This window comes from Scyliorhinus torazame, chromosome 12, assembly GCF_047496885.1.
Source record: "Scyliorhinus torazame isolate Kashiwa2021f chromosome 12, sScyTor2.1, whole genome shotgun sequence".
NCBI lineage: Eukaryota > Metazoa > Chordata > Chondrichthyes > Carcharhiniformes > Scyliorhinidae > Scyliorhinus > Scyliorhinus torazame.
This window is the reverse complement of record NC_092718.1, coordinates 82,911,978-82,939,220: the sequence shown is the minus strand read 5'-3', so window position 1 is coordinate 82,939,220 and position 27,243 is coordinate 82,911,978. Positions and strand designations below refer to the sequence as shown.

The 27,243-nt window shown below is 58.2% G+C and overlaps 1 protein-coding gene across 1 annotated transcript in view; it reads left to right on the top strand.

The window, feature by feature from the left end:
* The first annotated feature begins 1,800 nt into the window (after positions 1-1,800).
* The window catches only part of etfb (electron transfer flavoprotein subunit beta), a 36,959-nt gene continuing 11,516 nt past the window's right edge, over positions 1,801-27,243 (top strand). The window contains exons 1-3 of the mRNA XM_072468930.1: positions 1,801-1,952; positions 4,702-4,860; positions 7,098-7,256. Coding sequence (XP_072325031.1) covers positions 1,899-1,952; positions 4,702-4,860; positions 7,098-7,256 — 372 coding nt within the window. The 5' untranslated portion in view covers positions 1,801-1,898. The remainder of the gene's footprint in view (positions 1,953-4,701; positions 4,861-7,097; positions 7,257-27,243) is intronic.

The window sequence follows — 27,243 nt, the reverse complement described above, 5'->3', positions numbered from 1 at the left end:
CATCCCCGAGCCCTCCTCCGGAGGCTCAGATTTATACAGCCCCCGGGAGAAAGCCTCAAAAGCTCTATTAATCTTATCCGGAGAAGTAACCAGCCCTCCCCTCGTCCTTAACCTGGGCTATCTCCCATGCGGCCGCCTGCCACCTTGGCTGGTGAGCTAGCAGATGGTTCACCTTATCACCATGTTCAGAAAATGCCCCTCGCGAGCGGCGAAGCTGGTTCACTGCCTTCCTCGTCGATACAAGCTCAACTTTCATTTGTTACTCTTCCTCTCCACTAACAGCTCCGTTATCGAGGCCGTGGTGTACTGCCAGTTCACCCCAGAAATCAGTCAACCAACTGTTGTGTTTGGTCCTTTGTACTTCACGAAGGAACTCACCAAACACTGTGACTTGTCCAAAACAGAAGTTTTTATTGAGTCTTGTGTGATAAGACAGCAACCTGATACAGAAAACGTTATCATGGAGTCTGCTAATTACTCCTCGGGATCTTGCACCTAGCACTGACCATTCACATGTACGTCTTATTACCCTCGCAATTATATCGGAGTCACAGCTCACATGACCTTGGTGTAGAGACCGCACAGTGTGTCTGTACCACCACCTGCTGGTTGGAGGTCGCAGACCTTCCAAGTATGATAAAGCCCATAGGCATATCACCACACTTTCAACCCTTCCAACCTTGCCCCTGTGGGCCCGGTATGAGATTACCTCCCCTCTGATCACCACCTTCAACCTCCCCAAAACCTCCCCATTCAGATTAAAACCTACGTAGTTTCTTCTACAAAACACCTTGTCTGCAAGGAGCACTGAGTCTAACCTCCACGGGAGGTGGGGGGCTACTGGGCTCGGTCAGTCTCCGGCCTCAAAAACGCATAGTGCGATGCATGGTCCGATATTATGACCGCCGAGTACCCAGCCTCCACCACCCCCGGGAGCTACGATTTCCACACCACAAAAAAGAATATTTGGGAGTAGACCAGGTGCATGGGGAAAAGGAGGAGATCTCCCTCAACCTCGGGTGAATAAACCTCCACGGATCTACCTCCCCCATCTGCTCCATGAACACTGCGAGCTTGTTCGCCATCCCGATGTTACAAAAGACTTGGGACTTGACCTGTCCACCCTCAGACCCAATACACAATTAAAATCTCCCTCCATGATCAACTGATGCAAGTCCAGGTTGGAGATCGCCGGTAACACCTTCAAAGAATCCCTAGAGAGCAGAAGGAGGCCATTCGGCCCATCACATCTGCACCGACCCTTCAAACGAACACTCTGCCCATTTACAAGTATCCAGCCCTACCTAACCCCGGAATCCCGTGCCCCAACCTGCACACTGCTGGACATTAAGGGACAATTTAGCATGGCCAGTCCACCTAACCCGCACATCTTTGGACTGTGGGAGCAAACCAGAGCACCCGGAGGAAACCCACGCAGACACGGGGTGAACGAATCAGAGAATCCTGCTCACAGCGGATGGCGTGTCTCCAAGAAACAGGTGGCTGTGAGGGGAAAGAATCCAGGCCAATAACTGTCCGTGTCTCTCTCCACAGATGCTGCCAGAACTGCTGTGTTTATCCTGGGTATTCAATTTATGAATTGATTTATGTATTTATTGATAGACAGATTGATATACTGATTGATTCATTCAATGACCTTCAATTTCCTGAAGTGCTGGAAGGAGTTGGCTGAGCACGCAGTGAAATGAGTTAGGAACGAATGTCCACAAGCCCGGGGCTCCGATCGGACGGTTTGAGGGAAGGGCTAGCCAATGATCAAGTGGCGGTGAATCTGCGGGGCGGATGTGGAATCGGTCAGGCAGAAGGGGGCGGAAGTGCGCGCCAGTCAATAGGCTCCGCCGAGCGATATCCAGCCAGAAGCTGGGGGGGAAAGGAAGATGGCGATGCGGCTGTTGGTGGCGGTCAAGCGGGTGATCGACTATGCGGTGAAGGTGAGAGGCTCCCATCCCGGGGGAAGAAAGGGTCTTGTGACACCCCCCCACCCAGGGGCTTTCTAACCCCATTTGACCCTTTGGGGCTCCCCCCAGTCCAGTGACCTGATCCAAACGAATCTCAGAACGGACTCTCCAACAATGCATCACTCCCTCAGTACTGCCCCTCTGACAGTGCAGCACTCCCTCAGTACTGACTCGCTGACAGTGCAGCACTCCCTCAGTACTGCCCCTCTGACAGTGCAGCACTCCCTCAGTACTGCCCCTCTGACACTGCAGCACTCCCTCAGCACTGCCCCTCTGACACTGCAGCACTCCCTCAGCACTGCCCCTCTGACACTGCAGCACTCCCTCAGCACTGCCCCTCTGACACTGCAGCACTCCCTCAGCACTGACCCTCTGACAGTGCAGCACTCCCACTGCACTGCCCCTCTGACAGTGCAGCACTCCCTCAGCACTGCCCCTCTGACAGTGCAGCACTCCCTCAGCACTGCCCCTCTGACACTGCAGCACTCCCTCAGCACTGCCCCTCTGACAGTGCAGCACTCCCTCAGTACTGACCCTCTGACAGTGCAGCACTCCCTCAGTACTGACCCTCTGACAGTGCAGCACTCCCTCAGTACTGACCCTCTGACAGTGCAGCACTCCCTCAGTACTGACCCTCTGACAGTGCAGCACTCCCTCAGTACTGACACTCTGACAGTGCAGCACTCCCTCAGCACTGACCCTCTGACAATGCAGCACTCCCTCAGCACTGACCCTCTGACAGTGCAGCACTCCCTCAGCACTGCCCCTCTGACAGTGCAGCACTCCCTCAGCACTGCCCCTCTGACAGTGCAGCACTCCCTCAGTACTAACCCTCTGACACTGCAGCACTCCCTCAGCACTGACCCTCTGACAGTGCAGCACTCCCTCAGTACTAACCCTCTGACAGTGCAGCACTCCTTCAGTACTGACCCTCTGACAGTGCAGCACTCCCACTGCACTGCCCCTCTGACAGTGCAGCACTCCCTCAGCACTGCCCCTCTGACAGTGCAGCACTCCCTCAGCACTGCCCCTCTGACAGTGCAGCACTCCCTCAGCACTGCCCCTCTGACACTGCAGCACTCCCTCAGCACTGCCCCTCTGACAGTGCAGCACTCCCTCAGCACTGCCCCTCTGACAGTGCAGCACTCCCTCACCACTGCCCCTCTGACAGTGCAGCACTCCCTCAGTATTGACCCTCTGACAGTGCAGCGCTCCCTCAGTACTGACCATCTGACAGTGCAGCACTCCCTCAGTACTGACCCTCTGACAGTGCAGCATTCCCTCAGTATTGACCCTCTGACAGTGCAGCGCTCCCTCAGTACTGACCATCTGACAGTGCAGCACTCCCTCAGTACTGACCCTCTGACAGTGCAGCACTCCCTCAGCACTGCCCCTCTGACAGTGCAGCACTCCCTCAGCACTGCCCCTCTGACAGTGCAGCACTCCCTCAGTACTGACCCTCTGACAGTGCAGCACTCCCTCAGTATTGACCATCTGACAGTGCAGCGCTCCCTCAGTGCTGACCCTCTGACAGTGCAGCATTCCCTCAGCACTGCCCCTCTGACAGTGCAGCACTCCCTCAGCACTGCCCCTCTGACAGAGCAGCACTCCCTCAGTACTGCCCCTCTGACAGTGCAGCACTCCCTCAGTGCTGACCCTCTGACAGTGCAGCACTCCCTCAGTACTGACCCTCTGACAGTGCAGCACTCCCTCAGTACTGACCCTCTGACAGTGCCGCACTCCCTCAGTACTGACCCTCTGACAGTGCAGCGCTCCCTCAGTACTGACTCTCTGACGATGCAGCACTCCCTCAGTACTGACCCTCTGACAGTGCAGCACTCCCTCAGTACTGACCATCTGACAGTGCAGCACTCCCTCAGTACTGACCCTCTGACAGTGCAGCTCTCCCTCAGCACTGCCCCTCTGACAGTGCAGCACTCCCTCAGTACTGTCCCTCTGACAGTGCAGCACTCCCTCAGTACTGCCCCTCTAACAGTGCAGCTCTCCCTCAGCACTGCCCCTCTGACAGTACAGCACTCCCTCAGCACTGCCCCTCTGACAGTGCAGCACTCCCTCAGCACTGCCCCTCTGACAGTACAGCACTCCCTCAGCACTGCCCCTCTGACAGTGCAGCACTCCCTCAGCACTGCCCCTCTGACAGGGCAGCGTTCCCTCAGTACTGACCATCTGACAGGGCAGCGTTCCCTCAGTACTGACCATCTGACAGTGCAGCACTCCCTCAGTACTGACCCTCTGACAGTTCAGCTCTCCCTCAGTACTGACTCTCTGACAGTTCAGTTCTCCCTCAGTACTGACCCTCTGACAGTGCAGCACTCCCTCAGTACTGACCCTCTGACAGTTCAGCTCTCCCTCAGTACTGACTCTCTGACAGTTCAGTTCTCCCTCAGTACTGACCCTCTGACAGTGCAGCACTCCCTCAGTACTGACCCTCTGACAGTGCAGCACTCCCTCAGTACTGACTCTCTGACAGTGCAGCACACCCTCAGCACTGACCCTCTGACAGTGCTGCACTCCCTCAGTACTGACCCTCTGACAGTGCAGCACTGCCTCAGTACTGACCCTCTGATAGTGCAGCACTGCCTCAGTACTGACCCTCTGACAGTGCGGCACTCCCTCAGTTCTGGTGTCAGACTGAATTGTGGGGTTCGGGTACAGCGTCTCTGGCTCTGACATTTTTCGCTGATGTTCTGTCTGTGTGCAGGTCCGGGTGAAGCCCGATCACACTGGAGTCGTTACAGATGGGGTGAAACACTCCATGAACCCTTTCTGTGAGATTTCCGTTGAGGAGGCTGTGCGTCTGAAGGAGAAGAAACACGCCAAGGAGGTTATTGTTGTGAGCTGTGGCCCCCAACAGTGTCAGGTAATCCAGATACTTCTATTCCTCTCTCCCTCCTGTGTTTATCCAGCTTATCCATGAAGGCCAGCCATCACCTTGCCCCTTGCCTGCGGTGTGGTGATCCTCAGGTTAAATCACCAGCAGTCAGCTCTCCCCCTCAAGGGAAAGCAGCCTATAGCCACCTGGGACTATGGCAAACTTTACCTTTCCACTACCTGCAGAGCAGGTCCACGCGTTCTCGTCACGGGAATGGGTCCCGCCGCTCCCCGCGGGAACGGGTCTGCGTGTTCCCGCCACGGGAGCGTGTCCCGCATCGCCACCACTCCCGGCGGGAGCAGGTTCTGCGTCCTCCCTGTTCCTAAACCTCTCCACTTCGCTCACCCACCCACGCTCACTCTCTCTCCTCCTTTAATACCCCTTTGTTCAAGCTATTGGTGGCACGTCCCTAATATGTTCGCATGTTCGGGGTCCGATTTAATCATGTTTACATTCCTGTGAAGCCGCTTGGGGACTATTTGCCTTTGTTGAACTTGCTCTGTGACTGCAGATTGTTAAGGTTTAATGATTGAAGATGTCATGTCCTCCACTGTTGCGACTAATTTTTCTGTCAGAATGCTGGTCAAAGTGTGAGTTTAGTTTGTAAAGTGGGTCAATACTGAGTTCACGGTGAATAGGCAGTGATATCCCTGACACTCCAGATCAAACCGGTGTGGGATGATTAACCAGAGTTAATCATTCTTGGCTGAAACAACAGAATGACGGAGCCTCGAACTCTGGGGCTTGGTGGAGTCGGGGCTCGACATTGAAGGCTCCAATCACAGAATATGGAATTTTAGCAGCCACACTGCTATCTGTGTCAAAGGGTCACAGGGCCAACACCCACTACAGTGCCTTGAGCCCCACACAGCAGTTTAACACATGCCTGTGCTGTCACTCTGCACCCCTTCCATATCTTAATAACCTCCTCCCGCCCCTACAACCCTCCCTCCAGCTCCTACAACCCTCGCTATCTCTGTGACCTCCTCCTGCCCCTGCAACACTCCGTCCCTCTGAAAACTCCTGCCATCCCTACACCCCCCCCCCCCCCCCCCCCCCCAATATCGAAAAACCCCTACACCGCTTCCCTATCTCTGAAACCTCCTTCAGCCTTGGCAACCCTCCCTAACTTTGCAACCTCCTCCAGCCACTACAACCCTCCCTATCTCTGTAACCTCCTCCAGCCACTACAACCCTCCCTATCTCTGTAACCTCCTCCCGCCCCTACAACTCTCCCTATCTCTGTAACCTCCTACAGCCACCACAGCCCTCCCTATCTCTGTAACTGCCTCCAGCCCCTACAACGCTCCCAATTTCTGTAACCTCCTCCAGCCACTACAACCCTCACTATCTCTGTAACCTCCTCCAGCCCCTACAACTCTCCCTATCTCTGTAACCTCCTACAGCCGCTACAGCCCTCCCTATCTCTGTAACCGCCTCCAGCCCCTACAACGCTCCCTATTTCTGTAACCTCCTCCAGCCACTACAACCCTCACTATCTCTGTAACCTCCTCCAGCCACTACAACCCTCACTATCTCTGTAACCTCCTCCAGCCACTACAACCCTCCCTATCTCTGTAACCTTCTCCAACCCCCAATAAAACTCAATTTCTCTGTAACTTCCTTCAACCCCTGCAACCCCTCATGATCTATGCGCTCCTTCTTGAACATTCCCCCCCCCCCCAATTCCCTTTGCTGCACCATTGGTGGCTGTGCATTCAGTTGCTGGAAGGGGAGGGAGGTCTCGAATTCCCTGTCTAAACCTCTCTGTTTTCGTCATCCGCAAGTACTAGTGATCGGAGTGGGAGTTATAATAATACTACTCTTTATTGTCACAAGTAGGCTTCCATTAACACTGCATTAAAATTGTGAAAATCCTCTAGTCGTCACATTCCGGTGCCTATTCGGGTACACCGAGGGAGAATTCAGAATGTCCAAATTACCTAACAGCACGTCTTTCTGGACTTGTGGGAGGAAACCAGAGCACGCGGAGGAAACCCAGGCAGACACGGGGAGAACTCCGCACAGACAGTGACCCAAGCTGGGAATTGGACCTGGGACCCTGGTGCTGTGAAGCAACAGTGCTAACCACTATGCTACCGTGACGCTCACAGTTAAGATGCAGGGCGAATGACTTGATTGCTGTGCTGCCTGCCTTGGATGAATGTCATTGTATGAAGTTAAAACAGATGATGGACTGACTGCTGCCCTCTCGTCTCCCACAGGAAACTATCCGTACGGCCTTGGCAATGGGGGCAGACAGGGGAATACACGTGGAGGTGACTGGGAAGGATTATGAGACGTTGGGGCCTCTGCAGGTCTCTAAGATACTAGCAGCTCTGGCAAAGAAAGAGGAGGCTGACCTGATCTTACTTGGCAAACAGGTGAGTGGGCGCTACCAGTAATCTGGACAACCCATCTCACATTATTACCCACATTGCATTGGCATGGTCACTGTTCCCAGCTGTTTATCCCTCAATTACTGTTTATTCAGGCCAATAAAAGAAGTGTTAGTCCCTCAGAACCACCCAGGACAAAGCAGCACCACTTGATTGCTCCCCCTTCCACAAACATTCACTCCCTCCACCACACAGTGGGCAGCTATGTGTATCAGCTACAAGATGCACTGCTGGATTTCGCAATGGGCAGCACCTTCCAAACTCATGACCACTGCCATCTAGAAGGACAAGGGCGGCAGGTACCTGGGAACCTCACCACCTGGAGGTTCCCCTCCAAGTCGCTCACCATCCTGACTTGGAAATATATCAGTCATTTCTTCACTGTCGCTGGCTGAAAATCCTGGAACTCCCTCCCTAACAGCACTCCGGGTGTACCTACACGACATGGACTGCAGCGGTTCAAGAAGGTAACTCACCAACACCTTCTGAAGGTGGGTCAGTACTGAGGGAGTGCTGCACTGTCAGAGGGTCAGTACTGAGGGAGTGCTGCACTGTCAGAGGGTCAGTACTGAGGGAGTGCTGCACTGTCAGAAGATCTATACTGAGGGAGCACTGCACTGTCGCAGGGTCAGTACTGAGGGAGTGCTGCATTGTCAGAGGGTCAGTACTGAGGGGGTGCTGCACTCTCGGAGGGCCAGTACTGAGGGAGCGCTGCACCGCCAGAGGGTCAGTACTGAGGGAGTGCTGCACTGTCGGAGGGCCAGGACTGAGGGAGTGCTGCACTCTCGGAGGGCCAGTACTGAGGGAGCTTGTTTTAGCCTTAGTTTACTTTATTCTTACTCTGTCACCTTTGCTCATGAGTCGCCAGGTATCTTTCTGATACCGCCACGTGGTTCAAATCCAAGTAAGGATTAATAATGCAACACACCGCTTAGTAAGAGTTAAATCAACGATCATTTATTATATACAGCAATTAATACTTGTACAATAATCCTACTTCTAAACTACTACCTACCACTAAAGGCCAATACTTAACTTTGGAAATGCCCACCAGGTCAGGGAAACGAATGGTCTTTCGAATTGGTTCTGGCCTGCGGGATTCAAAAGCTGGTACAAGTCGATAGTCAGGAGCGCCTATGGTAGCGATCGCTGGAGTAAGAATTACAGCTTTCTTGTAGACGGGTCTCGAAGGTTGCGAGCAGGAAGAGAAGGGTCGATTTGAACCTAGCCCCTATTCTTATAGTCCCCAGGGGCTTCCCGCCTCTCGGGGCGGACCTCGTACCTGGTTCCAAGTGATTGGACTTGATCCCAATCACTTGGTTTGATATGCTCCAATAATGGGGCGATTCCTTGATTTGGGGGGTGGTCGTTTACCTTCCTTTGTGTCAGCCCCTGCTGGTGCCGAAAGGTCTGGGTCGGCTTTGTGTTACTAATTTGTAGCAATTGTTCCCGGGGATGGCTGATTAACATGCAGATGGCTGGGTTGTTGTGATGTTGATGGCTGCAGGTATCGGTCTGGACTGACTTCCCCAGAGGCGAATACACTGTTTTACCTGCAGCTGTCCGTTTGAGTCCTGTTGGCTGATTTTCCCATCAGCCTCTTTCGTTCGCCATTTTAAATCGGGGTTTGACCATTCTAATTGGGAAGCAGCCATTTTACGTGGCTGCATTCCCTCCTTGTGATCCTAACGCGAAGTGTGAAGGATCACATCACTTTGTTCCTTACCATTCCCTGACCGGGGGGGGAGACACCTCCTACATGGCCTCTGCTCTGACCCTAGCTATGCACAAAACATTTTTACCTAACAATTCTAAGGGCGCTATGTCAAACAGGGACATGCATTACAAAATAACAAACTTGGAACCTCTTATTCATCCTTATTACACTATACTCGCTAAACATTGCATTATCCTATCTTCCTAAAACATACAACAAACTCACATCATTCCATATAATCTTTCCTGGCTTGGCAGTCAAGCTCAGGATCATACAAGGTTTTTTTTTTCATGAAAGGTTTTGTACATCTTTTTATTTACAGCAATAACGCAAGTGAATGCACTTTATTGTTTTTATTATAGATCACGGGGGTCGGGGGTCTGGTCGTAACTGAATATAGGGGATCTGATCCGATATACCGGGGTTCGAGCGCGGTACGCTCTCCTTCTCCACTTACGTAGGCGCATAGTCTGCACTACACAGCAGAGTATCGCCAACGCTAACAGTGCTTCGATCACGTAGGACAGGGAGTACCAGGTTATGAACCTGGCACACCAGGAAGATGCATTGTCGCTGGTGACTGGGCTTTGTGTACTGCGGGGCAGTGAAGCATTAACGGCAGGAAGGTTTGGAGTAATGGGGTTCGCGTTCTCGCGCAACCAAATGTCCAATAAACAAATGTTGAGCACGATGAAGGAAGTCCTCATGGCTGTCCTCTTTCCTTTTCTTTCTTTGTGTTCTCTGTTTTCTCCGGTCCTGGAGCTTCTGGAGTTCTGTAAAACAAGCATAGTATCTGTAACTACCTCTGTTTAATATCCGGTATGCTAGTGTGTCTGTCCTTTGGGGCCAATTATTCCCTTATAATTGGTCACTCCCTCATTTTTTTTTTTTTCAAAACAAATTTTAGGACACGGCACACTTCCCAGTGAGGGGCCAGTGCTGATTTACCATCCAAATGTTCCAGGATGTAAATAGCAGATGGCAGCAACCTAAAGGTCGCCTAAACAAATAAAAACTTTTTGAAATGAAAAATGTCAAATGAGGTGCGTATGGGCCACGACGGGTGAGATTTGGATGGAGTCCCCGGGTAGGACGGCTACCAATGCCGTATCTCCCCTACCCGAGCGTGTTTGACCAGCTGGGGGGTCCCCAGGCAGGGCGGGTCTCACGCCGTTTCTCCACTGCCTGAGCAACCGACAAGAATGGGCAAAAATGTAGTCATCGTGGTGGGGCTGCCATAGTGGTTCTATCCCTTGAACCAGAAGAGCAGTTACGATCGGGCGTCTGATACCCGAACAAGTATCAGCTGAAAAGCTAGTTCCGCTGAACAAGCGTGTGGTCTGTTGACCAGGTATCTGTAGATAAGTTGGTACCACTAAACAAGCGTGTGGTCTCTTGACCAGGTATCTGTAGATAAGTTGGTACCGCTGAACAAGCGGCTGGAAAACAAATTCTCCTGTTGGACGAACAACACGAAACAAACGTACGAACAACATGAAACATCCTGCAGGTTCCATCAGGAAGGACAACACTTCTCCCAAGCATTTCCTTTAAACATCATGTGGACACCTCAGTTCTCTGTTGCGAACAGGGTCGCAAAGGGGTTGACGGTTTGGGAGTCAGACTCGAGGTCGTCACCTTCTCCCGGGTGCCAAACTCTGGAGTGGATTAGGGCTAAAAGGGCTGCTTGGTGTGATTTGGGGTTGTTCTAGTCGTTGCGGACGAGTCTGTAGGAATTGTCGCGGTGCCAATAAGTTGTGTCGAGTTGTGTGGGGACAAAGTTGGGGTCGTCCGTGTGGTTCGGTGGTCGGTGGTGGGATTTATTTGGAAAATGATCAGGAAGGGATCACTTGGATCGTAGTCGGAGTCGCTGGGTGTGGGTCCGGTTGCATGGGGATAGTAGGGAGGCGTGCTGTGGCTATCGTCCGAGTCACAGTCGCTGTCTCTGCTGCTGCAGTCTGTGGGTGTTGCGGGGCGGAGTGTATATTTTGGGGGTGGAGTAGAGGTTGAATCCGTGGCTGGGCTGGACGTGGTGGGGGTTGGTCGGGCTACGTTGGCTGTGGGCGGGGTGTGGTCTGCTGCGTCAAGCATGACGTGGTGTGTGTGGTTCGACTGTGCTCCATAAACCTTCAACTGGTTTATATGAACCCACGCAGTCTTACCATTCGGGTACTTTATTTTGTAAACGGATGGGTTTACTTTATCCGCAATGGAATACGGACCCGAGTATTTGGAGACAGGAATGTGCTGGGGTTATATACAGACAACATCACTTGCTGTCCGATATCGTACTCCGTTACATGCACTGCCTTATCGAAACAAGCCTTGCTCTGTTTCTTTTTGGTGCCCAATTTTACTGCGGCTGCTAACTGAGCCGTTTTTACATTAGCAACTAATTGCTCCACGGCTTTCTTGTGGGTGAGGGCCGTTACTTCGGGGCTGGTCAGGTCTAAACCTAACAAGTATTCTATCCCTTTCATGGGGCGTCCGGTCATGAGGGTGTGTGGGGTGTAACCTGTGGAGGTGGAAACAGTGTTACGCAAAAACATCAGCGCAAAAGGGAGGACTGAGTCCCAAGTGGTGGTGTTCTGCTGGACCATTTTTCTGAGGGTGGTTTTTAGGGTCCGATTCATGCGCTCCACGATACCACTCGACTGTGGGTGGTACGCAATGTGGAATTTTTGGGTGATGCCAAATATCGTTGGGACGTTCTGCATGACACGTCCCGTAAAGTGAGAACCTTGGTCCGATTCTTGCGGGGGAGTCCCCATCTTGTAAAGATGTGGTGGGTTAGGATCTTGGCTGTGGTTTTCGCGGTGTTGGTGCGGGTTGGAAATGCTTCCACCCATTTTGTAAAGGTGTCTATGATCACCAGTACATATTTATAGCCATTCCTGCAAGGGCGCAATGGACCTATAAAATCAATCTGGAGGTTAGTCCAGGGGCCATTAACGGGGCGGGTGTGGCTGAGTTGGGCCTTTTTGGCATATCTGGCGGGGTTGTTCTGCGCACAGATGAGGCAATTCTCAATGTTATGGCTTACATCTTCCTTGAGATTTGGCCACCAACAAAGCTGTTTGAGATGGGCTGTAGTGGGATCGATTCCCTGGTGTCCATGACCATCATGGAACAAACAAATCAATTGGTTCCTGTCCTGCTCAGGAACTACATACAGGGTGTCCTTTAACACCACACCGTCATGTGTGGTCAGTGTATTTCTGAACCTCGTAGGAGGCTGGAAACCTTCCTTTCACAATCTCCGAGAGATTGCTGTCCTGCTTCTGGGCCTCTACTAGATCCTCTATTCTAGTCTGTGTGACCTGAACTGCACTCACAGGCGCGCTTTCGGGGGGCTTCCAAAAATACCCATGCCTGGAACCTGCCTTAGCGAGTGCATCGGCTTTTACATTTCCAGGGGGGAGGAACGATGGTGGCTGCGGACTTTTATGATCCCAAAAGTCCTGTTCTGGGCTTTATCTAAAATATGGCGGAGTAATGGGGCTGAGGGGAGGGGTTTCCCATCTGCGGAAACAAATCCTCTTGCTTCCCACAGGGGCAGAAATTCTGTGAGGCTCTTACAGACATAGAGGCTGTCCGAGTATATGTCTGCTGGGCTGGGGAAGGAATCTGGGTGATCTACAATGTATGCAATGGCTGCAAGCTCTGCTGCCTGCGCGCCTAAGTGTCCGGGTAGTTTCAATGCTATTTCCTCAATGGCGCGTCCCTGCGCGTCCTCACATGAATCCCGCAACCTGTTCTGCGCTTCCCATCTAAGACTGGAAGATCCATCCACATAAATCTTAATGGGTTCACACGTGTCCGTGTGCGGGGGGCTCTGAGTAGAATTTCCTATCTTTCTGGGGGGTGTTTTTGCTATAAAGGGGCCTGTGTTATGCTGTGGAGAGATGATCTCACATTCATAGGGGGTTCCGGGGTACTGCAAATTGTCCGCGAAGTATGTGTGTGTCTTTGTGCATTTTACTGTGATGTCCCGTCCCTGCAAGAGAAGGGTCCATCTAGCTGCGCGTATTTGGCTGGCGGTACCGTCCTTGAGTCGTCCGTCCAGTAAAAGTTGGGTGGGGGTGTGTTCGGTCAGAATGGTGATGGGGTTCAGTCCGGTAATGTATGAAAAGTACTGGACTGCCCAGAAAACTGCGAGCAGATGCCTCTCACAGGCTGATAATCCCTGCTCCACAGCGTCTAAAAGTCGGAAGGCGTAAGCTACGGGCCTTAGCTGGTCGTGCCTTTCCTGCAGGAGCACGGCTGAAAGGGTGCAGTCTGTGGTCGCTACCTCTATTGCGTAAGGGGAAAGCGGGTCTGGAACTTGTAGTGCGGGAGCGGCTATGAGCGCCTGTTTTAACGATTCCACAGCATCCGTTTGCTGCGGAAGCCATCCCCAGGGGGCTCCTTTCTTTAGGAGGTCTGAGAGGGGTGCTGTCTTGCTGGCGAAACCGTCAATGTGGTTTCGGCAGTAGCCAACCAGGCCTAAAAACGACCGGAGGGCTGAAACGTTCTGGGGAAGGGGCAATTTAGCGATTGAGTCAATTCTTTTATGCTCGATCTCGCGTTTACCATGCGTGATAATTGTTCCCAAATATACCACTTTTTCTTCCAAAATCTGGGCCTTTTTGGGCTTGACTTTACAACCAATGGAATGTAACAATTCCAGGAGTTCGGACAGAAGCTCAATGTGCTCTTCCTTTGTGTCTGTCTGCAGTAGTAGGTCGTCTACATACTGTACCAGACATTCGGGGCGTGAAAATTTCGCTAGTCCATTTGCCAGCTGTCAGTGGAAAATGGAGGGGGAGTTGTGGAATCCTTGTGGCAGGCATGTCCACGTGTACTGCTGTTCTTTAAAGGTGAAGGCAAATTTGTACTGGCACGCCTTTGTCAATGGAATGGACCAGAATCCATTACTGATGTCCAAAACCGTGAAATAGCGGGAGTTGAGTCCCTGTTTGAGCATGGTCTCGGGACTTGTTGCTACGGTGGGGGCTGCTGCGGGGGTGACTTTATTGAGTTCCCGATAATCAATGGTCAGGCGCCATGATCCGTCGGGCTTCCTTACTGGCCAAATCGGGGCATTATTAGTAGAGGCTACTGATCTTAGTACACCCTGCTCTAATAAGCTCTCTATAACTTTTAGGATTTCTCCCTCTGCTTCTAGGGAGAATCCGTACGGTTTTTGGGGTCTAGTTACTTGTACGGAGCCAGTCATCCGTCCACAGTCGTGCTTGTGGGTCGCGAATGCTGCCCTGTTCTTTTGCAGGACTGCCCTAACCTGCTTGTCCGTGCTAAGCGTGGTCGGGTTGAATCAAAATTCGCCTACTGCGCTAATTTTGTTCATGTAGTCCCCTATGTTGAGCGTTGCGGGGTCTCTAGCGGATTTCGCCATCTTCCAGACACACTGGTTGACTGGATCGAAGGATAGGTGGTGGGAATTCATAAAGTCGATTCCCAGAATGTGTTCTGCTGTGTGGGGCAGGTCTACTAAAACTACGGGGTGTTTTGTGGTTATGTTACCAATTTGAATGGGTACAGGGGCTGTGATGTGTCCCTGCTGTGAGTGGCCTGTAAAGCCGCTGAGGGTGATAGTGGCTGTAGTGGGCCACGTGTCCTTTTGAAAAAGGGTGGAGGAATTTATGGTGGTGCGGGACCCTCCTGTGTCCCAAAGAAATTCGATAGGCTGTCCCCGAATTTTCGCTGTGACTGCGGATCGTCCTGACCTATCCCAAAGGGTGTCGCAGACCCAACTGGGGGAGCCCGTACACCGTCAGTCCGTTCTGGTCAAGTCTGTCTGATCCGAACGGGCACTAACGCTATGGATGGGCTCTGCCTTTTTCTTACTGAGAGTGCCTGTCTGTTGGGCTCTCTGTGGCTTTTTGGGGCCATTGCACTCTTTCGCGAAATGTCCCAACTGTCCGCAGTTGTAACATTTTTGGGACTTGGGTGGGGGGCTGTTCTTTCCCTCATTTACCCATGCGGGGTTGTGAGGTGTGGCTTTTACTGCCTGCATGTCTGCGGCGGCTTGCTTCTCTTCGGTGTTTTTAGCTGTGGGTTTGCTCTGAACAGATTGCTCCCAAACGCAGGACAATCTTTTAACTACCCACTTCTCGTTATGGGCCTCCTCTGAGGGATCATAACTATTACAGGCATTCTGTCCTGCCTCTGTGGCATGGGAGATAAGGGTGCGGGTCCATTTCGCCATATTGTCTGGGGACAAATGGGCACGGTCTACGTCTCCAAAAACAGCTGCGAAGTAAATCCACAAGCGTCCTGCGAACGCTGTGGGGCGTTCAGACCTCTTCTGCCTACACTTATTTAGGCCATCTACGGGGTCACCCCGGTTATACCCGATCGCATCCAGGATCGCGGTATGCATTTCTGCAAGGGTGCCTTCTCCTATATTCTGTGGGTCGGGAAGGGCTGCTTCTACCGATGGATCTAAACTTAGAACCATGAGCTTCACATGCTCTCTCTCATCCAGGCCGTACATGTTCGCCTGATGTTTGACGGTGGCAAAGAAATGGTGGGGGTCTGCGGCGGGGAAGAACGGTGTGATCTTTGCACACGTGTCCCGTAATTGGGTCACTGTGAGGGGGGTGGAATATAGAAATTCCGCCTCGTCCGATGTGGCTGTGCGGTGAGTGGTTACAGGGTTCATTGGAGCCTGAACTACCTGCTGTGTGGGGGGTTGGGGTGCTTTTCTCCTTTGGGGCTTTCCCTGCGCACATGTTCCCTGAACATATCTCTGCGCTGTTTCTTGTAACTCTTCCCAATCAGGGCCGTCTTCCTGGTCTAATTTTTCCCCAAAGGTTTCCTGAAATCCTTTCTGGACAGAAAGCAGTGATTGCAGGTCTGCAATCTGCTTCCGGCACTTTGCATGATCTATTGTGCTCTGTCTTTGTTCCGTGGTTGCAGCGTGGAGCGCTCTCAAGGCTGCCTTGAGATCACTACATTGTTTCTGTAGCGTCTCCACCTGCCTTTCTGTTTCTTTCCTTACCAGGACTGCACGCTGCGTGTCCTGGTAGGCCTTTTCGTATTGTGACTGGAAACTACTTAAATGCGCCAGTGTGGAAACTACTTAAATGCGCCAGACAAGACTGGTGACCCCGTTTGGCGTCAGCCACCTCTTCATCCTTTGCTGCTAATTTCCTCCTTAACTCCAAATTATTTTTCTCAACCTCGCATACATCGACTTTACTCATCTGATGTATGCCCTCTAATTCTTTGCGGAGCGTCTTGACAACCTCCTCTGTGCCTCGCAATTGTGCCAAACAGGACACGATTGCCATCGGCTTACGAGCTTTCGCGAAGCTCTTTTTATGTATCTCACTCATGTTCTCCCACCAAGTATGCCCTATACTTCCCGGACCTGATTCGTTATTATCGCAGAAATCATTCGACATGGGCCATCTTTTGCCCTTGAGATATTTCCGGATTTCCTCTTCCCAAATGGGACACTGTCCCACTCTACTGCTGCTGGTCGCTGCGACCGCAAATTCCTGAGGGTTCATGAGGAGCTGCATTGCCTGCATGGCCATCTTTCCTATCCGCTTGCTTAGTTTAAATTTGGAACAGGGGGCTAAGGCGGTGTCGTAGATGCGGGCACGGCTTGCGCTAATTTCCGAAAATACAGACTTCCGACAGTTTTGACGCAACAAAAATCCATCAGTTTTACCTTATAGCCCTGTTAGTTACGCATGCATACACACACTTCCGAATTATGACTATTAATCAGAACTGCTTGAACACTTATGGTTTTCTGTTTCCAATTGGATTCTAATTCAAAATTTCTTGGGTTCTCCCGGAGTGGTTTTCCACTTCTAGATCGGGTCCCATCTGGGTCACCAAAATGCTGCTCGTTTTAGCCTTAGTTTACTTTATTCTTATTCTGTCACCTTTGCTCTTGAGTCGCCAGGTATCTTTCTGATACCGCTACGTGGTTCAAGTCCAAGTAATGATTAATAATGCAACACACCGCTTAGTAAGAGTTAAATCAACGCTCATTTATTATATACAGCAATTAATACTTGTACAATAATCCTACTTCTAGACTACTACCTACCACAGAAGGCCAATACTTAACTTTGGAAATGGCCCACCAGGCCAGGGAAACGAATGGTCTTTCGAATTGGTTCTGGCCTGCGGGATTCAAAAGCTGGTACAAGTCGATAGTCAGGAGCGCCAATCTGATAGCGATCGCTGGAGTAAGACTTACAGTTTTCTTGTAGACGGGTCTCGAAGGTTGCGAGCAGGAAGAGAAGGGGCGATTTGAACTTGGCCCCTATTCTTATAGTCCCCAGGGGCTTCCCGCCTCTCGGGGCGGACCTCGTACCTGGTTACAAGTGATTGGACTTGGTCCTAATCACTTGGTTCGATATGGGGGGGGGGTGGTCAGTGCTGAGAGTACGTCGTCCTGTTGGCGGGGTGGGGGGGTCAGTGCGGGTACGTCGCCCTGGTTGGGGGGGTGGGGGGGTCAGTGCTGAGGGTACGCCGCCCTGTTTGGGGGGGGGGGGGGGTCTGTGCTGAGGGTACGCCGCCCTGTTGGTGGTGGGGGGGGCAGTGCTGAGGGTACGCCGCCCTGTTGGTGGGGGGGGGTCAGTGCTGAGTGTACGCTGCCCTGTTGGTGGGGGGGGGTCAGTGCTGAGGGTACGTCGCCCTGTTTGGGGGGTGGGGGGGTCAGTGCTGAGGGTACACCGCCCTGTTGGGGGGGGGGGGGTGGTCTGTGCTGAGGGTACGCCGCCCGGTTGGGGGGGTGGGGGGGGCAGTGCTGAGGGTACGCCGCCCTGTTGGTTGGGGGGGGGGGGGCGTCAGTGCTGAGTGTACGCTGCCCTGTTGGTGGGGGGGGGGGGAGTCAGTGCTGAGGGTACGCCGCCCTGTTGGTGGTTGGGGGGGGGGGGCAGTGCTGAGGGTACGCCACCCTGTTGGTGGGGGGTCAGTGCTGAGGGTTCGCCGACCTGTTGGGGTGGCAGGGGGTCGGTGCTGAGGGTACGTCGCCCCGTTGGTGGGGGGGTCAGTGCTGAGGGTTCGCCGCCCTGTTGGGTTGGCAGGGGGGTCAGTGCTGAGGGTACGCCGCCCTGTTGGTGGGGGGGTCAGTGCTGAGGGTACGCCGCCCTGTTGGTGGGGGGGGGGGGGTCAGTGCTGAGGGTACGTCGCTCTGTTGGTGGGGGGGTGAGGTGAGGGGGGGGGTCAGTGCTGAGGGTACGTCGCCCTGCTGGTGGTGGGGGGTCAGTGCTGAGGGTACGCCGCCCTGTTGGTGGGGGTGGGGGTCAGTGCTGAGGGTACGCCGCCCTCTTGGTGGGGGGGGGGGGGGGGTCAGTGCTGAGGGTACGCCGCCCTGTTGGTGGGGGGGGGGGGTCAGTGCTGAGGGTACGCCGCCCTGTTGGTGGAGGGGGCGGGATCAGTGCTGAGGGTACGTCGCTCTGTTGGTGGGGGGGGGGTCAGTGCTGAGGGTACGTCGCCCTGTTGGTGGGGGGGTCAGTGCTGAGGTTTCGCCGCCCTGTTGGGGGGCAGGGGGGTCAGGGCTGAGGGCACGCCGCCCTGTTGGTGGGGGGGGGGGGGTTGGCTGAGGGTACGTCATGTGTTGGCGGGGGGGGGGGTTGGCTGAGGGGACGCCGCCCTGTTGGTGGGGGGGGGGGGGGTCAGTGCTGAGGGTACGTCGCCCTGTTGGTGGGGGGGGGGGGGGTCAGTGCTGAGGGTACGCTGCCCTGTTGGTTGGGGGGGGGGGGGTCAGTGCTGAGGGTACATCGCTCTGTTGGTGGGTGGGGGGGGTGGGGGTCAGTGCTGAGGGTACGGCGCCCTGTTGGTGGGGGGGGGTCAGTGCTGAGGGTACGTCGCCCTGTTGATTGGGGGGGCGGTCAGTGCTGAGGGTAGGTCGCCCTGTTTGGGGGGTGGGGGGGTCAGTGCTGAGGGTACGCCGCCCTGTTTTGGGGGGGGGTCTGTCCTGAGGGTACGCCGCCCTGTTGGTGGGTGGGGGTCAGTGCTGAGTGTACGCTGCCCTGTTGGTGGGGGTGGGTCAGGGCTGAGGGTACGCTGCCCTGTTGGTGGTGGGGGGTAAGTTCTGAGGGTACGTCACCCTGTTTGGGGGGTGGGGGGTCAGTGCTGAGGGTACGCCGCTCTGTTGGTGGGGGGGTGAGGGGGGGTCAGTGCTGAGGGTACGTCGCCCTGTTGGTGGGGGGGGGGTCAGTGCTGAGGGTAAGCCGCCCTGTTGGTGGGGGGAGGGGTCAGTGCTGAGGGTACGTCGCCCTGTTGGTGGGGGGGGGGGTCAGTGCTGAGGGTACGTCGCCCTGTTGGTGGGGGGTGAGGGGGGGGTCAGTGCTGAGGGTACGTCGCCCTGTTGGTGGTGGGGGGTCAGTGCTGAGGGTAAGCCGCCCTGTTGGTGGGGGGAGGGGTCAGTGCTGAGGGTACGTCGCCCTGTTGGTGGGGGGTGGGGTCAGTGCTGAGGGTACGTCGCCCTGTTGATGGGGGGGGGGGGGGGGGGGGGGGGTCAGTCCTGAGGGTACGTCGCCCTGTTGGTGAGGGGGGGGGGTCATTGCTGAGGGTACGCCGCCCTGCTGGGGGGGGAGGGTCAGTGCTGAGGGTACGCCGCCCTGTTGGAAGGGGGGGGGGGCGTCAGTGCTGAGAGTACGCCGCCCTGTTGGTAGGGGGGGGGGCGTCAGTGCTGAGAGTACGCCACCCTGTGTGGGGGGGGGGGGGTCAGTGCTGAGGGTACGCTGCCCTGTTGGTGGGGGGGGGGGGGGGGGGGGGTCAGTGCTGAGGGTACGTCGCTCTGTTGGTGGGTGGGGGGGGGTGGGGGTCAGTGCTGAGGGTACGGCGCCCTGTTGGTGGGGGGGGGGGTCAGTGCTGAGGGTACGTCGCCCTGTTTGGGGGGTGGGGGGGTCAGTGCTGAGGGGGGGTCTGTCCTGAGGGTACGCCGCCCTGTTGGTGGGGGGGGGTCAGTGCTGAGTGTACGCTGCCCTGTTGGTGGGGGTGGGTCAGTGCTGAGGGTACGCCGCCCTGTTGGTGGTGGGGGGTCAGTTCTGAGGGTACGTCACCCTGTTTGGGGGGTGGTGGGGTCAGTGCTGAGGGTACGCCGCCCTGTTGGTTGTTGGGGGTGGGGGGGGGCAGTGCTGAGGGTACGCCGCCCTGTTGGGGTGGCAGGGGGTCAGTGCTGAGGGTACGCCGCCCTGTTGGGGTGGCAGGGGGTCAGTGCTGAGGGTACGTCGCCCTGTTGGTGGGGGGGGGGGGGGGGAGTCAGTGCTGAGGGTACGCCGCCCTGTTGGTGGTTGGGGGGGGGGGGCAGTGCTGAGGGTACGCCACCCTGTTGGTGGGGGGTCAGTGCTGAGGGTTCGCCGACCTGTTGGGGTGGCAGGGGGTCAGTGCTGAGGGTACGTCGCCCTGTTGGTGGGGGGTCAGTGCTGAGGGTACGTCGCCCTGTTGGGTTGGCAGGGGGGTCAGTGCTGAGGGTACGTCGCCCTGTTGGTGGGGGTGGGGGTCAGTGCTGAGGGTACGCCGCCCTCTTGGTGGGGGGGGGGTCAGTGCTGAGGGTACGCCGCCCTGTTGGTGGGGGGTCAGTGCTGATGGTTCGCCGCCCTGTTGGGTTGGCAGGGGGGTCAGTGCTGAGGGTACGTTGCTCTGTTGGTGGGGGGGTCAGTGCTGAGGGTTCGCCGCCCTGTTGGAGTGGCAGGGGGGTCAGTGCTGAGGGTACGTCGCCCTGTTGGGTTGGCAGGGGGGTCAGTGCTGAGGGTACGTCGCCCTGTTGGTGGGGGTGGGGGGTCAGTGCTGAGGGTACGCCGCCCTCTTGGTGGGGGGGGGGGTGTCAGTGCTGTGGGTACGCCGCCCTGTTGGTGAGGGGTCAGTGCTGAGGGTTCGCCGCCCTGTTGGGTTGGCAGGGGGGTCAGTGCTGAGGGTACGTTGCTCTGTTGGTGGGGGGGGTCAGTGCTGAGGGTTCGCCGCCCTGTTGGGTTGGCAGGGGGGTCAGTGCTGAGGGTACGTTGCTCTGTTGGTGGGGGGGTCAGTGCTGAGGGTTCGCCGCCCTGTTGGTGGGGGGCGGGGGGTCAGTGCTGAGGGTACGTTGCTCTGTTGGTGGGGGGTGAGGGGGGGGACAGTGCTGAGGGTATGCTGCCCTGTTGGTGGGGGGGTGGGGTCAGTGCTGAGGGTACGTCGCTCTGTTGGTGGGGGGTGAGGGGGGGGTCAGTGCTGAGGTTACGCCGCCCTGTTGGTGGGGGTGGGGGTCAGTGCTGAGGGTACGCCGCCCTCTTGGTGGGGGGGGGGGGGTCAGTGCTGAGGGTACGCCGCCCTGTTGGTGGGGGGGGGTCAGTGCTGAGGGTACGTCGCTCTGTTGGTGGGGGGGGGGTCAGTGCTGAGGGTACGTCGCCCTGTTGGTGGGGGGGTCAGTGCTGAGTTTCGCCGCCCTGTTGGGGGGCAGGGGGGTCAGGGCTGAGGGCACGCCGCCCTGTTGGTGGGAGGGTCAGTGTTGAGGGTACGCCGCCCTGTTGGTGGGGGGGGGGGTTGGCTGAGGGTACACCGCCCTGTTGGTGGGGGGGTCAGTGTTGAGGGTACGCCGCCCTGTTGGTGGGGGGGGGGGGGTTGGCTGAGGGTACGCCGCCCTGTTGGTGGGGGGGGGAGGGTCAGTGCTGAGGGTACGTCATGTGTTGGCGGGGGGGGGGTTGGCTGAGGGTACGCCACCCTGTTGGTGGGGGGGGGGGGGTCAGTGCTGAGGGTACGTCGCTCTGTTGGTGGGGGGTGAGGGGGGGGGTCAGTCCTGAGGGTACGTCTCCCTGTTGGTGGGGGGGGGGGTCAGTGCTGAGGGTAAGCCGCCCTGTTGGTGGGGGGGGGTCAGTGCTGAGGGTACGTCGCCCTGTTGGTGGTGGGGGGGTCAGTGCTGAGGGTACGCCGCCCTGTTGGTAGGGGGGGGGTCAGTGCTGAGAGTACGCCACGTTGTTGGTGGGGGGGGGGGTCAGTGCTGAGGGTACGCTGCCCTGTTGGTGGGGGGGGGGGGGTCAGTGCTGAGGGTACGTCGCTCTGTTGGTGGGTGGGGGGGCTGGGGGTCAGTGCTGAGGGTACGGCGCCCTGTTGGTAGGGGGGGGGTCAGTGCTGAGGGTACGTCGCCCTGTTGATTGGGGGGGGGGTCAGTGCTGAGGGTACGTCGCCCTGTTTGGAGGGTGGGGGCGTCAGTGCTGAGGGTACGGCGCCCTGTTGGTGGGGGGGGGTCAGTGCTGAGGGTACGTCGCCCTGTTGATTGGGGGGGGGGTCAGTGCTGAGGGTACGTCGCCCTGTTTGGGGGGTGGGGGGGTCAGTGCTGAGGGTACGCCACGCTGTTTTGGGGGGGGGTCTGTCCTGAGGGTACGCCGCCCTGTTGGTGGGTGGGGGTCAGTGCTGAGTGTACGCTGCCCTGTTGGTGGGGGTGGGTCAGGGCTGAGGGTACGCCGCCCTGTTGGTGGTGGGGGGTCAGTTCTGAGGGTACGTCACCCTGTTTGGGGGGTGGGGGGGGGGGGTCAGTGCTGAGGGTACGCCGCTCTGTTGGTGGGGGGTGAGGGGGGCGTCAGTGCTGAGGGTACGTCGCCCTGTTGGTGGGGGGGGGTCAGTGCTGAGGGTAAGCCGCCCTGTTGGTGGGGGGAGGGGTCAGTGCTGAGGGTACGTCGCCCTGTTGGTGGGGGGGGGTCAGTGCTGAGGGTACGTCGCCCTGTTGGTGGGGGGGGGGAGGGGGGGGGGGTCAGTGCTGAGGGTACGTCGCCCTGTTGGTGAGGGGAAGGGGGGGGTCATTGCTGAGGGTACGCCGCCCTGTTGGTGGGGGGGGGGGCAGTGCTGAGGGTATGCCGCCCTGTTGGTAGGGGGGGGGGCGTCAGTGCTGAGGGTACGCCACCCTGTTGATGGGGGGGGGGTCAGTGCCCCCCTGTTGATTGGACGGGGGGTCAGTGCTGCGGGTACGTCGCCCTGTTTGGGGGCTGGGGGGGTCAGTGCTGAGGGTACGCCGCCCTGTTGGTGGGGGGGGTCAGTGCTGAGTGTACGCTGCCCTGTTGGTGGGGGTGAGTCAGGGCTGAGGGTACGCCGCCCTGTTGGTGGTGGGGGGTCAGTTCTGAGGGTACGTCACCCTGTTTGGGGGGTGGGGGGGTCAGTGCTGAGGGTACGCCGCCCTGTTGGTGGTTGGGGGTGGGGGGGGGCAGTGCTGAGGGTACGCCGCCCTGTTGGTGGGGGGGGGGGTCAGTGCTGAGTGTACGTTGCCCTGTTGGTGGGGGGGGGGGGGGGGTCAGTGCTGAGGGTACGCCGCCCTGTTGGGGTGGCAGGGGGTCAGTGCTGAGGGTACGTCGCCCTGTTGGTGGGGGGGGGGGGTCAGTGCTGAGGGTACGTCGCCCTGTTGGTGGGGGGGGGTCAGTGCTGAGGGTTCGCCACCCTGTTGGTGGGGTGGGGGGGGTGTCAGTGCTGAGGGTTCGCCGCCCTGTTGGGGTGGCAGGGGGTCAGTGCGGAGGGTACGCCGCCCTCTTGGTGGGGGGGGCGGGGTCAATGCTGAGGGTAGGCCTCCCTGTTGGAGTGGCGGGGGGGTCAGTGCTGAGGGTACGTCGCCCTGTTGTTGGGGGGGGGGATCAGTGCTGAGGGTACGCCACCCTGTTGGTGGGGGGGGTCAGTGCTGAGGGTACACCGCACTGTGTGGTGGGGGGGGTCAAGTGCTGAGGGTACGCCACCCTGTTGGTGGGGGGGGGTCAGTGCCGAGGGTACACCGCCCTGTTGGTTGGGGGGGGGAGGGCGTCAGTGCTGAGTGTACGCTGCCCTGTTGGGGGGGGGGGGTCAGTGCTGACGGTACACCGCCCCGTTGGTGGGGGGGGGGGTCAGTGCTGAGGGTGCGCCACCCTGTTGGTGGGGGGGGTCAGTGCTGAGGGTACGCCGCCCTGTTGGTTGGGGGGGGGGGTCAGTGCTGAGGGTACGTCGCCCTGATGGTGGGGGGGGGGGGGGGGGGGGGGTCAGTGCTGAGTGTACGCTGCCCTGTTGGTGGGGGGGGGGGGAGTCAGTGCTGAGGGTACGCCGCCCTGTTGGTGGTTGGGGGGGGGGGGAGGGCAGTGCCGAGGGTACGCCACCCTGTTGGTGGGGGGTCAGTGCTGAGGGTTCGCCGACCTGTTGGGGTGGCAGGGGGTCAGTGCTGAGGGTACGTCGCCCTGTTGGTGGGGAGTCAGTGCTGAGGGTTCGCCGCCCTGTTGGGTTGGCACGGGGGTCAGTGCTGAGGGTACGCCGCCCTGTTGGGTTGGCAGGGGGGGTCAGTGCTGAGGGTACGTTGCTCTGTTGGTGGGGGGGTCAGTGCTGAGGGTACGCTGCCCTGTTGGTGGGGGGGGGGTGTCAGTGCTGAGGGTACGTCGCTCTGTTGGTGGTGGGGGGGTCAGTGCTGAGGGTACGCCGCCCTGTTGGAGTGGCGGGGGGTCAGTGCGAAGGGTACGTCGCCCTGTTGTTGGGGGGGGGCAGTGCTGAGGGTACGCCGCCCTGTTGGAGTGGCGGGGGGTCAGTGCGAAGGGTACGTCGCCCTGTTGTTGGGGGGGGGTGTCAGTGCTGAGGGTACGCCACCCTGTTGGTGGGGGGGGTCAGTGCTGAGGGTACACCGCCCTGTTGGTGGGGGGGGGTCAGTGCTGAGGGTACGCCACCCTGTTGGTGGGGGGGGGTCAGTGCTGAGGGTATGCCGCCCTGTTGGTGGGGGGGGTCAGTGCTGAGGGTACGTCGCCCTGTTTGGGGGATGGGGGCGGTCAGTGCGGAGGGTACGCCGCCCTGTTGGTGGGGGGGGGGTCAGTGCTGAGGGTACGTCGCCCTGTTGGTGGGCGGGGGGGGTCAGTGCTGAGGGTACGCCACCCTGTTGGTGGAGGGGGGGGTCAGTGCTGAGGGTTCGCCGCCCTGTTGGTGGGGGGGGTGGTCAGTGCTGATGGTACACCGCTGTGTTGGTGGGGGGGGCGGGGGCAGTGCTGAGGGTACGCCACCCTGTTGGTGGTGGGGTGTCAGTTCTGAGGGTACGTCACCCTCTTTGGGGGTGGAGGGGTCAGTGCTGAGGGTACGCCGCCCTGTTGGTGGTTGGGGGTGGGGCAGTGCTCAGGGTACGCCGCCCTGTTGGTGGGGGGGGTCAGTGCTGAGTGTACGTTGCCCTGTTGGTGGGGGGGGGGGGGGGGTCAGTGCTGAGGGTACGCCGCCCTGTTGGGGTGGCAGGGGGTCAGTGCTGAGGGTACGTCGCCCTGTTGGTGGGGGGCGGGGGGGGGTCAGTGCTGAGGGTACGTCGCCCTGTTGGTGGGGGGGGTCAGTGCTGAGGGTTCGCCACCCTGTTGGTGGGGTGGGGGGGGGGGGGTGTCAGTGCTGAGGGTTCGCCGCCCTGTTGGGGTGGCAGGGGGTCAGTGCGGAGGGTACGCCGCCCTGTTGGTGGGGGGGGCTGGGTCAGTGCTGACGGTAGGCCTCCCTGTTGGTGGGGGGGGTCAGTGCTGATGGTACGCCGCTGTGTTGGTGGGGGGGGCGGGGGGCAGTGCTGAGGGTACGCCGCCCTGTTGGTGGGGGGGGTCAGTGCTGAGTGTACGTTGCCCTGTTGGTGGGGGGGGGGGGGGGGGTCAGTGCTGAGGGTACGCCGCCCTGTTGGGGTGGCAGGGGGGTCAGTGCTGAGGGTACGTCGCCCTGTTGGTGGGGGGGCGGGGGGGGTCAGTGCTGAGGGTACGTCGCCCTGTTGGTGGGGGGGGTCAGTGCTGAGGGTTCGCCACCCTGTTGGTGGGGTGGGGGGGGGGGGGTGTCAGTGCTGAGGGTTCGCCGCCCTGTTGGGGTGGCAGGGGGTCAGTGCGGAGGGTACGCCGCCCTGTTGGTGGGGGGGGCTGGGTCAGTGCTGACGGTAGGCCTCCCTGTTGGTGGGGGGGGTCAGTGCTGAGTGTACGCCACCCTGTTGTTGGGGGGGGGGTCAGTGCTGAGGGTACGCCGCCCTGTTGGTGGGGGGGGGTCAGTGCTGAGTGTACACCGCCCTGTTGGTGGGGGGGGGGGGTCAGTGCTGAGGGTACGTCGCCCTGTTTGGGGGATGGGGGCGGTCAGTGCTGAGGGTACGCACCCTGTTGGTGGGGGGGGGGGTCAGTGCTGAGGGTATGTCGCCCTGTTGGTGGGGGGGGGTCAGCGCTGAGCGTTCGCCACCCTGTTGGTGAGGGGGGGGGGGGGTCAGTGCTGAGGGTACGTCGCCCTGTTGGTGGTGGGGGGTGGGTGGGGCAGTGCTGAGTGTACGCCACCCTGTTGGTGGGGGGGGGGTCAGTTGCGGAGGGTTCGCCGCCCTGTTGGTGGGGGGGGGGTCAGTGCGGAGGGCACGCTGCCCTGTTGGTGGGGGGGCGGGTCAGTGCTGAGGGTACGTCGCTCTGTTGGTGGAGGGGTGGGTCAGTGCTGAGGGTACGTCGCCCTGTTGGTGAGGGGGGGGGTCAGTGCTGAGGATTCGCCACCCTGTTGGGGGGCAGGGGGGTCAGTGCTGAGGGTACGTCGCCCTGTTGGTGGGGGGGGGGGGTGGGGCAGTGCTGAGGGTACGCCGCCCTGTTGGTGAGGGGGGGGGCAGTGCTGAGGGTACGCTGCCCTGTTGGTGAGGGGGGGGGCAGTGCTGAGGGTACGCCGCCCTGTTGGTGAGGGGGGGGCAGTGCTGAGGGTACACCGCCCTGTTGGTGGGGGGGGGGGCAGTGCTGAGAGTACACCGCCCTGTTGGTGGGGGGGGGGTCAGTGCTGAGGGTACGCCGCCCTGTTGGTGAGGGGGGGGTCAGTGCTGAGGGTACGCCGCTCTGTTGGTGAGGGGGGGTCCGTGCTGAGGGTTCGCCGCCCTGTTGGTGAGGGGGGGGTCAGTGCTGAGGGTACGCCGCCCTGTTGGTGAGGGGGGGGTGGTCAGTGCTGAGGGTACACCGCCCTGTTGGTGAGGGGGGGTCCGTGCTGAGGGTTCGCCACCCTGTTGGTGAGGGGGGGGTCAGTGCTGAGGGTACACCGCCCTGTTGGTGTGGGGGGGGGGGGGGGGGTCAGTGCTGAAAGTACGTCGCTCTGTTGGTGGGGGGGCGGTGGCAGTGCTGAGGGTACACCGCCCTGTTGGTGGCGGGGGGGTCAGTGCTGAGGGTTCGCCACCCTGTCGAACGGAAGCACATCTGCCGTCCTTTCCTAGTCTGGCCTGCATTTGACTCCAGACCGACACTATTAACCTCCCCTCTGAAATGGCCGAGCAAGTCGCAGAGTTCAAGCGGCAGTTAAGGATGGATGATAAACGCTGGTCCACATCCATGCAAGATTAAATAAACATAATGAATGTGTTTTCTCGCT